Below are 12,915 nucleotides of genomic sequence, written 5' to 3' on the forward strand. Positions count from 1 at the left end.
GAAGCGTCGCGCGGAACAAGAGCGTTTTCGCTACGCAGCGGAACGTGGTGCAGACTCTGAATGTACGTATGTATACAATGTATACATACAATTTTATCATATTTAATTGAATTACGTGCAGCTCCATCATTCGATGAAAGTTTAACACTTCTGACACGATGCAATGTGCCATGTGGGGCAATGATAATGCCCAACCCTCTCAGAGATTATAAACAATCAGATAATGCAACAATCAATTATGCAGATAAACAGTGGTGCACGCAAGGTAATGTTTAACACCAACTCACCACTCTCGTACTGGACTAAACGCTGAATAAACTACACCATTCACCACAAACATCACCACTAATCATCGTCAATCAAAGCAATCAGCATACTAAGGTTCGCTTACATCGATTCCCACAGTGCGTGGGATCCGCAAATTTTATCATTATTACTATTGACTACATATAGCCACGTAACTTTATTGCCCGTACTTCACTTTTGTGGGTGGTGCGCGGTCTCGGTTGTCTCACTTCACCTCCTCCACTGGTACGATGACGGAGTGGAAATTGATTACTGCACTTCGTGTACTTGCACTGCTTCGCTGTCGCCCGCAACAACGTGAATCTCTTTTTATTGGATGATCTCGGACGCTGTACATTTCATTGCCGAACCCATTCACATTTGAATTATCGACGGTATCGGCAGTAAGCCTTAATAATATACACACATTTAATGCGAGAGCCCCGCCTCAAGTCAACGGTCCTTCAACACTGCTCATAAAACATGGCGAGTGTTGAGTTTAAAACCGAAACGAGAAGTAAATTGGCGCCCTCGCGTTTCATCTCAACCTAATTTCCTTGTCCTCCAGCAGCCGGTTCAGCGCTTTTTTGCCACTTGCTTCTAGTCGTTCAGATATTGAGAAGCTTCGGCTGTTCAGTATCTTGTTGACGATAAACTTCCCGAGCCAGTTGAAAGCGAACGACGCTCCGGTAAACTTTGTTACCTTGATGCTTCCGATTTCAACAACCTGCAGAAAAACGTGAATAAGTTGGTTATGTTGGTATTGTATATATATATATATATATATATATATATATATATATATATATATATATATATATATATAGAGAGAGAGAGAGAGAGAGAGAGAGAGAGAGAGAGGGGGGGGGGGAGAGGAACGTACGCCATTCAGAAAAGAAACAAATTGCTCACCTAAGCAGCAGCGCTGTACATCAATGGTGGCCCTCAACAATATTAAATCTTCCCAAGTTTATGGTGCTTTCTTCGCAAAACTTTCCGAACACTCACTAGTTCTGGTCTCCGGTTGCTATAGAATACAATGTAAATATTTTTTGCTGGTTAGCTATTCATTACTTCTGAGCAAACGCTATCAAAATCCATGACGTCACATTGTGCTAGTATAGGAACTTCAAGGTGGCGTCAGCACCTGCCACCTCTAGTTTTCGCTTGCTGTCTGGCTTTTATGACTTTTCAAGCTTCCGTTGACGAAAAGGCTTACCTTTCTCGTTTTTGCGGAAGTGTCATTTATTAACGTAGCTAAACTAAACATTCCAACGTACCTCTAAACAAAAGCAAATGACGAAGGCTTCCACATACAGGTAAAATGTCTTCTAAATTCTTCTCAAATGCAATGTTTTATTCTTTGCTCTCTTTCTTTCTTTTTTATTGCTTTCTTTTTTTTCTGGCGTATTCTCGTTTCTTTCGACAAGATCACTATAGTTTCTTTTTCTCTTGGTCGGAATGCATTAATTTTTCTTCCGAAATGAAATTTGCTCTGGGATCTGCCTTTACCCTCCATTTCTCTTTTGAACCCCATGCATCCTTCCCACGTGCAAGAAAGCTAAGCATAACTGCATTTAGTTGAGCTCCCTGGCTTTCTATACATGCTTCTTCTGTGTGTGTCTGCTCTGACGGCGATAAGTGAAACTGCCTGCAATCGTTGTATTACTTTGGCAGCGTCCTTTCATTTCCTTTGTTTTATTAATACTGCAAATGTTGCTTGAAACATGTGACACGGGTAATTCTGCGAAGTTATCTGCTGCGCATCCCACCTGAGCTTTTTTGCATATTTTTACAGCTGATCAGATGTCCGCCTTTTACTTTGTTACAACTTGGAGCAGTTTATCGTTGCCGTTGTGCACGCGCGCGATTTCTAATATGGTCGGTTTAAGATGGCGAGGAGTTAAACTGCGTTCGTAAAAGGAACGGCTAACAAAGCGGTTGGTAGAAAGGCACAAGCCGCTCACACCTAACTGGCCAAGCATAGTAAATGTGCGCAAGTGCTGTCTGTGTCCCGGCAACGTATGCAGCCAAGTTAGCGCGGCTCCCGACTAAATGAGAGTGCATGACTCGGAGAGGGCAGGTAACAGCAGCTTCGACAAAAACTTCAGAGTTTATTAGACTAGCGGCGTATCGAACGAGAATAAAATGTGAACCGAGGAACACGAATTTAGTGTTTTGACAGCGCAGCTGGTCTGACTGGAAGTGCTCCAGAACCTTATGTGCGCGTTTGCTCGGTCTTCTGGAAAAACAACATCGCTCACCGAGTTTATATTTGGAGGGAAATTTGAACGCGTTAAGAGTTATGTGCGAGCAATATTTTAAGTGTCTGTGTTAATCAGGGCATAAACGAAAATTGGGGAACATTGGTCTTCTACCTGTTTAGAGGCGCTGTACGAAAAGCTTGCAAAGCTTATCCGGTGCCTCGAGAGACCGAAAGGCGCCAGTAATATTGGTGATATTGTATTGGAAAGAGAATGGGGGCTATATTATCTGTGACGTGCCCCATAGCTTGAAGTATGGGTTAATTAGTTGCTTTGTAAATATTTACTAAGAGCCCCCTTTTTCATCATCTGTAGCAGCGCTATAGGAAGTGCTTGAGCTGTTCCCTGTGTCCGGGAAACACTAAACGTTCACAATTTCGCGTGGCTGGAGTATTTGGTTATACGAGCGACAGCGGCTATACGTGGAATAGGAAAGGCAACTTTAATTGTAGTGTCGATCACGTTCTGTGATGAAGCCTCTAAACTTCAAACCACAAACCTGGAGTGCTAGCCCTCTCGACACCCCTGTTTTTTGTCGCAAAGTGGGATACAATATACGCTTCCGTGTGCTAATTTGATCTCGATAACATCAGTGGCACGACACCAAGAAAGCGCAGGCATCGGGTCCTTTCTTTCGTTTTTGTTCGCTCGATAACGTGCAGTATATTTGCTTGCTTGCTCACCTTAAATGTGGTGACGTTGGCTCTGTTCTGTTCGGTGTTGACTTCAATTCCGATTAGGACGACAAAGTAGTTGAGAGTGGCACCAATGCTTCCACGAAGTCTGAAGAAACGTGACGGCCGGTAGAGGTATCGACCGGTCAAGTGCAGCTGCACGTGGAAGAAAAAGGCAGCATAGATGCTACAGTAACTTACCGACAGCACCTTATATACACCAACCCGCTCCACCATTGGTGCGCGCACACACACGCACAAGCGTGTCTGTGTGCGTGTGCGCATACGTGTGTGTGTGTGTGTCTGTCTGTCTGTCTGTCTGTCTGTCTGTCTGTCTGTCTGTCTGTCTGTCTGTGCGTGCGTGCGTGCGTGCGTGCGTGTGCGTGTGCGTGTGCGTGTGCGTGTGCGTGTGCGTGTGCGTGTGTGTGTGCGTGTGTGTGCGTGTGTGCGTGCGTGCGTGCGTGCGTGCGTGCGTGCGTGCGTGTGTGTGTGTGTGTGTGTGTGTGTGCGTGCGTGCGTGTGTGTGTGTGTGTGTGTGTGTGTGTGTGTGTGTGTGTGTGTGTGTGTGTGTGTGTGTGACGTGACAAGCAGGACTCACGTCATCTGCCCGCAGTTGGCCTGTGATGGTTACCAAGTGCGCATCATTGAAAGTGATGTTAACGTCACGATGGCGAGCGAGGGTAGAGAGACCATATATAGATATATTCTCGACGTGACCCCTGCGGTCGTCGAGGTCCACGTGCTTGATAATCACAGGGTTTATCTTCTTCTGTATAGAGTCGCTGTCCCTTGCCTCTCGCAAGAGGCCGTCAATGATTTCGTTCCCGCCGGCTGTGAGATCCTCGCTCTCCCCTTGCGCTTTAAAGAGACAAGATTGAGAATTAGTGCGACTGACCGAGCTACAGTTTAAATGTACCATTTTCGAGTTTTAGGAGCTGGAAATTGGTTCAGAATGATGGCAGTATAGAGAGTTAACAGATAACCAGCAAGTAAGCAAGCAAACAAACATCGTACGCGAAATTTAGTGAAACAGATTGGATTGGATAAGCCTCTTAGCATACAAAGCATGCACGAAGAAAGAAAAAGGAACAACAAAATTAGTTAAGTTTATAGCTTCTTTTCGTGTTCTTCCAAAATTGTTTAGTGTTGGGTGCTTTTTTTTAACCTATACAGTACTTTTCAAAATTATCTGTAGCAGATAACAAAATTCTAGTCCTTGAGCTGGATTACTCAAAAAGGCGGGCAGTAGTTGCGCGAGAAACATATATACATAATCAACGAATTAAAAGATATTAACATTTAAATTAATTACTTTACGGCACACATTACAATTTACGAAATGTAGCCAGTGCCTTTGCAAGACATATCCACTTTGAACGAATTGTGAGGATGGAACGGGTTTCAAGATATCCACATTTCCATAGGGGCAAAATCCAAAAATGCCCGCGTACCGTGCATTGGGTGCACGTTAAATAATCCTTTACGAAGTGGACCCTCAACTCAAATACCAGCTGGTTGTGCAACTTTCTAAAGGTACCGAGACACCAATTCATCGATTGCGCCTTAGGGCAGCATACACCAAACATTTCCTACAGCGCATAAAACGGGCTCCTTCCTCGGCTTGCTCCTGTGGCCACGACGATGAGGATGTTTGCCATCTACTCCTCGAATGCCCTATATACGCGATGCAAAGACGGCAGCAAGGACAAGAGCTACACTCCATTGATCCTCACCGGCCTTTCTCACTCTCAAAATTGCTGGGCCAATGGCCAGCGAAAATAGCACAGCGAAAATCATTGAACGCACTTGAACATTTTTACGAAGACACAGTCATCCTTAACAAATACTAGGTATCGCACTGAATAATCACACGATGTCAGTATAACATTATTCCATTATTTGTAATTATTAGTGCTTCTATATTACGTGTTATACATCTTTTTGTGCGTGAATTATTTTAGCACTATGTAAATCCTCATCTGTTTATATGCTCATCGAAGTCTACATCACGGCCATTTGTGTGTGTTTGTGACTTTGTTTACGAACTCATGGTGGTGCAACTTGCATTTGACTATTTTATACCGTTATGTTCATGGGCGTATAGGACTGCGCTGTGGGTTTCTGACCGTATGGAAGTGATTTCATTTTCCTACATATTTTTTTATATTGCTGTTTCGGCTATGAGAAAAAGAGTAGCCGTCACCATTATAAGGTGACTACGTTTCTTTCTTTTATTTTCATTTCAATAAAGAAAGACTCAGGTGGTTAAAGTTAACCCGGAGCCTCCTCCCCCCCCCCCCCCTAAGGCATGCCTCATAATCATATCGTGGTTTTAAAGTCATTAATTTCGAGATATGCGCCATCAAACGATGCGGTTACAATGAAATGCTGTGTCACTTTTCTTTTTTTATCAGAACGCCGGCTGGTGCATTGAAGCTAAAAATAACTGGAGTGCCCAAGTATTTCGTCGCACACTTTGGGAATGAGTATATCGAAACCATGGCCAACCTGAAAATTCGTTACAATTGGATACACCTCGCGAACTGACCGGCTCAATATCATAAGAAGCAATATTGGCCATAAAGTAATTCATTAAAAATAATAAGTCAATTTTTGTTAATTAGTCAACTATATATTTCGATTTATCGTGCAAGTAATGTCTGCCGCTTGGAGCAAACCAGCTCAAGGACTATAATTATGTTATTTGCAACTGGCAATTTTTGAACATTCTGTATATTCTAAAAAAACAGACACACCTTTTATAGCCGTAGACGCATCCCTTGTGATAGTTATTTCCATTAGTGCGTTTCACACGACATGCCATAGGGCTACCTTTTTGCGGCGTTATATGTATTATGCCATTGAGGCCCTACAGAATGCATACCGAAATTGTGGGTATATTGGGCCTAAGCTTGCCTTGTGCAAGTACTCCATGTAAAAGGCAGCGAAATCATTACGCAATCCAGCTAATTCAGGCCTGTGTCGTATCGCTCATCTCGCACCTTCTGGCGAAAAAAGAAAACTGTGCGTGGCAAGGATATATCAGCTCGCACCTCTCCGGACCTTTGAGGTCGTCAAGAGGGCTCGAACCAGCTGCATCTATGTGCGCAGAGGCTTTGTTGGCCTTAACAAAGGCCCTGCGCACAAAGCTCAAGAACACCTGCTGTCTGACATATAAAATAGCAAAAAATGTGTGCCGCACATTCACTGATACCGCATTTTCTGATGAGATCACATACAAAACACGCGCTTTACAGGCTAGTTTTGGTATTTGTACCAAGTACTGAGAGTCCTTCCAAAAACTCGTTGGTTTCAATACCGTTCACCATCGTTTACTGTTAGTTAAAGGGCAACTCCGGGTTCTTTTTTTAACCATCTTAGTATATTTCCATTCTCAAATGGCATTCTCAGTCCTGTCACCGGTAGGGTGCTTCAATTTGCTTAGAAATTCATCAAGAATTTTAAATAACCGATAGACGAGATACCGAAACCGAAACGGATAGCGGCTTCGTGGGAAGTTACGACGAGTCGCTGACGTCAGATCCAACACTACCATAACGTAAACACGCAGCACACGTGACGCTAACGCCAAAAAAGCGAAGCTGATCATGTCTCCTGACGACACAGCGATCTTTGACAGATTTTCCGAACTAGACAGCGGCGATTTCGGCTACGATTTCAGCAAGTGGCTGCAGTCTCAGACGTCACAAACACTGAGTGGCCAGTAAAAAGTCATATTACTTTTTAAAGATTTTAAAGATTGATTGCGTTCCCGACTCATATGATTCGGGAACGCAATCTATCTTTAAAATTCATTTTCAAGAAAAATTAATGACTTGCAGCCATATTGTTTGACACAGATAATCAGAGTGTAAAAGAGAACGTATATTCAAAGTTTCGTTAAGATCAGTGGACATCGACAAATTGCCGTAGTTGCCCTTTGAACACGTGCGCTTACATCGACATCGTGCACCAGTGAACAATTCACCTTTGATGCGATATTGGGAAGTGGTCTACACGCTAAAAATGCAGGTACGTTGAAGAACGCTTTGTTGTTTTTGTTCATAATATACATTTTAGCATTGTGGCTATTGAATTAGTAGCCTACCTTCCACAAGGAGAACGGGCAACACAGAAACATTGCGTCCCTGGTGAATGATGTTCACGCGAAAAGGAGCACAGAAAGAATAAGAAAGTGGTTCAGGAAAAATGTCGAAAGTAAACGGCAGAGAAACATATCTGTAAAAAAGATAGAGAGTGAAAGGAAGTACAGTAAAAGCTCGTTAATTCGAACCGCAAGGGGAAGCCGCTTCAGTTCGAATTAACGAAAGTTCGAACTAACGAAAGTGAAGGAGAGCAACAGTACACTGCGATTTGGAAGCAGTAGGGAATGTCAGAAATTTGGCGAGTCAGAAAGTGATGGCGTGCGCCGCGGGCACACGCCATCTTTAAGTCGAAGCTCTGGGTCCGACTGTGCCACACCACCGATGTCCACCGAAACGAACGTTAGCCGAGGCTTAACACCATCACAATGAATCGCGACGGCCGATACCTCCTAAGCTGAAAACAGAGGTACAGTCGCGGTCAAAAATACGCGGCCCACGGCTCCAGTCGGCGGAGCGGCCGCGAGCCGCACCGCGGCGCTCGCGTCGGCGCTGCGAGAGTTTGCGCTCTGACGACAGGTATCTCCCTCGCTCTCGGGCGGATACGTAACACGGTTGATAAAGTTCAAGTGCATCGTTCAGCTGTTTCGAGATAGCAAGGGAGATACCTGTCGTCAGAGCGCAAACTCTCGCAGCGCCGACGCGAGCGCCGCGGTGCGGCTCGCGGCCGCTCCGCCGACTGGAGCCGTGGGCCGCGTATTTTTGACCGCGACTGTACACAACCGATGAAGACTGCCGAGACAAAGACGCCGAACATGTGAAGGTGGCGAAGGCCCTGATTCGTTCGTTCTTGATTGCAAGCGCAGCTGCGACGTACTTGATTCGCTGTGTTTCGGCGCTTGCCGTGCCATCTCCGCACAACATTAGGAGCTGTACAAGATTTGCAAAGTCTCCGAGATTCGCAACGGGCAAGAAGTCTCGGAGGTTACGTAGAACGGAGAGGCGGCAGCCGCCGCTGCCTTCTGGTTGACCCCGCGTCGGTTAGATTTTTTCCGATTTTGCCTTCTCTCGCCGTTCTCCCCTTTTCGGAGGCAATACAGCCTTGTGTGTAGGCAGTAGGCACGTTTCTCTGGCCGTGTGCCAGGCGAGCGTAGTTCGAATTATCCGTGAGGGAACCTTCTCGCGTTCGAATTAACGGACTTTTTTATACATAGACTTCTGTGGAGCTTGGCCGGACCAAATCGTACAGTTCGAATTATCCATAAATTCGAATTATTGAAGTTCGAATTAACGAGCTTTCACTGTATTGCTGAGTAAACGCAAACAATTCATAAATTTCCTAGCTGGGTGTGTTCAGAGAAGTTCGACAGAGCATGTCATGTGAGCATTTTAAATTTTGATGAAAAGATTCCTTTTTTACCGTCTCAGTGCCAAGGAGAACAAAATCAATCTTTTGTCTTCGCTAAAAAAATATATAGAAGCGCCCGGTCAGTCAAAAGCACTTTTTGCGGATTTTGCCGAAACGGCATTTTGGTTAGCTCCCGAAAAAAGGGTTGTGCTTACGTTGTTAGCAATATTTAGTGATAGACTGTAAGTAAATATCATTAACTGTAACTAATTACGACCGAGATTATTGCTATGAGCTGGGAAAAAGAAAATCGCAAGAACGGAACGTTGCACAATATTGGCCAGAGCCCCGATATTTTTTTTTTCTCTTCACATTTGAATAAAGAGGTTTTCAAATTTCGTCAGCATATCGCCATAAATTCCATAAAAATTTGAGGCAAATATCTTTTCCCTCGTAGACACTAAGATCCCCGAGAAGCGCTCATAAGTTTAGGCACGTAAGTATGACAGCGGTTTTTTTATTTTTATTTTTTATATTTTTATTTTGTTTTTTGGTGAGAGAGCGTTACTTTGCTTGTTGTGCGACCCCGCCGTCATGAGAAAGCCGTGGCAGAAATACGCACACAAATTACGTCATCTTCATCAAAGTGAAAAGAAAAGTGGGCACGGTGTGGATTCGATCATCTGCCCTACCGTCACTGCTCTAACCTCAAGCGCGCTAACCTCTCCTCCACCATTGCGACTGACGACCAGTGATGAATATCTTCGAGCCTGTGCACGTGGTTGGGCTACACCTGGCGGGCGGTGTCTTGCGTTATTGCGGCCTCACAAGCAGCAACAGCGCACTCGGATACATAACCCAGCAGCACTAAACTGAGCGACATAATTGAGCGACACACTCAGGGACAAGTAGTGCTCTCGCATTCACACACCATAAGAATCGATTAGGTGTTTTACACAAAGAAAGCCGCCTTGGAGTTTCCTTACAAATTCCCAAATTAATATTATTGACTCGAAATAATGTAATCTAAAAAAACGTCTAGCAATATTTGTTTTGTTTGGGAATTACAAAGCGAAAAACGTGACCGAATCAGCAGTGCCACAACTGCGACATTGTGGGGTCCGTGCGTGCTCTTCATTGCAGGTGCCTGTCTTTTACGACACGATAAAGCCCCAGGATGGTTCGGAAAGCAAGGATTGACAAAACGTAAAATTGTGGATGAAATCACTCGGTGCATCCCTGGACAGGAACCACAAACTCTGTGCATGGGCCCAGCTCTGGCATTGTCAGATGCTTTGAAGCAGTTACTAGTGATAAAACGTCTTTAAGCCCACATTCGGCGCGCGGTTCATGAGAAACGGAGTGGAGAAGATGCGAGAAAAATTTTTCGCTGGACGCAAGACCGTAACTTCATGAATGAGGGAATGCGTTCGGCTACTCAAATGTTCTTGCATCCTCTCCACTCTGCAACTTGCAAAATTGCAAGATGTTTTTTTTTCTAAATTACATTAGTTCAAGTACTTGGGAAAATATTTTATCCCTTATCTGCCATGACAAATTAAGAAAAAAGTCTAAAGAGCGGAATTTTTATCAGACCTACATATATCGCACCACTTATTTATACAAGAAGGTGATACCAGGTATGCCTATTGGATTGTACTGGTGTTATTGAGAAAAAAAAAGCATAGTTATTGGGTAATATTTATTTGTCAAAATTACCAAAAAGAAACTGTCCATATACACATGTGAAAAAATTGTGGAACCTTCGCGACGAGTTAACTGGTCATCGGCACCAAAGAACGCTCGTTGTGATGAAGAGTTACGTCGTCATTGGCAGTTGAGGGGTTGCAAAAATCGAACATGGCCTTTTTCGTTTCAATATTTCCTTAAGAGATTGCTAATTTGCCACGACGCCTAAAAGCTAGCGATTCTCGTGAATTTTTGGTGAGACGAGGGAAACGTATTTACTTCAAATCTCAATAAATTTCATGTCAGTAGGATGACAAAATTTGAAAGCCAGCTCTTCATAGATGAGGAGGAAAATGTCTGGCGTATTGAACAATGTGTCGCAAATTCCTCTCAATAACATAGCAATAATATTCCGTGGTGGTTAAATAGAATGAACGCTGTTGACCCATAGTCTATAACAAAACATTTAAAGCCGTAGCTACACTTTTTCTTAGGGAGCTAATGAAATTTGGGATTCGCCAAAGTCAACAAAAAAACGCTTCTGACTGAGCGAGCACTTATATAATTTTTTACGATAGAAATATTTTTTTCTAGTAAATCTGAGATTGATTTTGTCTTCCTTGGCATTCAGGCAGCAAAATAATTTTTTTCATAAAAATCAAGAATGGTCACTGGGCGTGCCTGAACTAACTTCAAAATACCCAGCTCCGCTCTAGACGGCCTTGTTTACCGCGAAATCATTCGTTGCCAGTTACAGAGCACACGGTAAGTTGCGAACTCTCCTTCCACTATTCTTTACTCGTATTTTTCCTCCCCTAAATTGTATGAAAGTTTCGACAAACAAACAGTAACACTTGTTCATGCCCACGACAACCTGCATGCAAGGCAACCTTAACGCCAGGTCACAATTCGTTACTGTGTTTATAACCGTTATACGTTGGCTAAGGCAAACACAATTAAAATTTATATGCGTGTTTTAAAAAATTTTGCGACGTAGTGAGCCTTCTTTAGTGATATCTTGGTCTAGCTGTCACAGAGGAAGACAGTGCACCTGTTCACGAGAAAAAAAATGTGCCGCCCACTAAGTTTGTGGTGCTGCTGGGCGACACAGCTCACGCCTAGTTTTCGCAAACACCGTCTTCGTCGTGCTGTCCAAGGTAGTGCTGCACCATCACGCATCTTCACGCACAAACGTCGCATAACAGCAAACAAAATAAACGCGACCAGCCGAAATCAACCCTGCTGGCCGCTTCATCACTTGCAGTGCGTTCATACTCCGCGGTTGAAGCGTGTGCCATCCACAGGTGAAAATCGAAGCGAAGTAATGTCGGCGTGCAACATTCGAACGGGCGTAAAGCCTAGTATTCGGCGCCGCATGGCCCGTACTTCAATAACTGAAAGGACTTACCTGCCACGAGCGACGACACTCCCCCGAGGAGCAGCAGCAGAAGCATCATCGTGCCTAGAGCCGAGTCTCACTTTCTTCACACTGAGGAGTGTGCGCACAAGCCGCAGGAAGGTCCTCCCCCATAAAAAAGGTGTTGGCACATGCGCCTCTTCCGTTTCCCGGACGTCGTTACAGGATGTCTCGTGTGGGCCCTACGAAACGACAAGAACGTTTTGTAATTGCAGGTCGCCCATTGTGTTATCCCTTCATTTGCTTCGCCACGCGGCTTTCGAAGAAATCTGATATAGATCGCAGAATTGCCGTCAAGGACGTCGCGATACACACACCAGCGTAAGCGTTTGTTTTCTTTCCTTAGCCGTGGAGTGTGAAGACAGCGAGACAACATGCAGCGTGGACACGGGGGGTACAGTGCACGTATACAGAGTACGTATAGTACATGGCACCACGCAGAGCACGCGCTGTTGGTATCTTTAGCATATTTGATCGGTTGCAGAAGCGCTAGAATTCTCTTGGCATAAATGGGGGGACTCAAGTTAAACGAGCTTCAGACTTCACCACGAAACCGTCGTGGTCGCATTAAGAATAACGCATAACGCACTATAGTTTCATTCGTCTGGTGTCAGGTCTTACCTTGGCACGAGCACAGTACATTTCGCAATATCTGAGCAACGCCTGTCATCGCAGCTCCAAACTTGCTCGTAATATCGCCACAGCACCTCGCGCACGCGCGGCTATTCATCGCTCGCTTTATTGCAGGGAATACCCATTGTCTCCGGGGCATGTGCGGCTTTGAAATTGCGGCGCCTTGGAGAGCTCGATATACACGTATTTGAAGGCGTAAATGTGCTGCAGCCGTAGCGAATCTTATTACACGGTTCACTACGTACAGTGTGAAAAATAAACCTGCGTCTATTGTGTGCTCATGACGCTCAAACGCTGTTCTTCCCACCGGCTTCAGCTTCAAGGCAGAAAACTTGCTCCGCGGCATCCTTTGTTGCTTCGTTGCGACACTCGCGCTTGGCAGTCCTCTTCTCTCTCTCTTTTTTTTTTCCTTCCTTTTTTTTCCCCGAGTCTAAACGATAGTCAGCTGTGGCCGTTGATTTTTCTAATCTCAAAAGAATGCTGTTCTGTTAAACCGACGACC

At 44.5% G+C, this 12,915-nt stretch overlaps 1 protein-coding gene across 2 annotated transcripts; it reads right to left on the reverse strand.

The window, feature by feature from the left end:
* Positions 1-444: 444 nt before the first annotated feature.
* Positions 445-12,555, reverse strand: LOC135897778 (uncharacterized). 2 transcript variants are annotated; one of them, XM_065426487.2, is made up of 5 exons: positions 12,402-12,555; positions 11,772-11,962; positions 3,822-4,081; positions 3,233-3,379; positions 445-1,012 (listed from the first exon to the last, which is right to left on the reverse strand). In XM_065426487.2, the coding sequence occupies exons 2-5, from the start codon at positions 11,818-11,820 to the stop codon at positions 824-826; spliced, it is 645 nt and encodes a 214-aa protein (XP_065282559.1). In that variant the 5' UTR covers positions 11,821-11,962; positions 12,402-12,555; the 3' UTR covers positions 445-823. The 2 variants fall into 2 exon arrangements, with proteins under 2 accessions (XP_065282559.1, XP_065282560.1); XM_065426488.1 differs by lacking the exons at positions 11,772-11,962; positions 12,402-12,555 and adding an exon at positions 5,980-6,199.
* Between the last annotated feature and the right edge of the window lie 360 nt (positions 12,556-12,915).

This window comes from Dermacentor albipictus, chromosome 1, assembly GCF_038994185.2.
Source record: "Dermacentor albipictus isolate Rhodes 1998 colony chromosome 1, USDA_Dalb.pri_finalv2, whole genome shotgun sequence".
Taxonomy (NCBI): Eukaryota; Metazoa; Arthropoda; class Arachnida; order Ixodida; family Ixodidae; genus Dermacentor; species Dermacentor albipictus.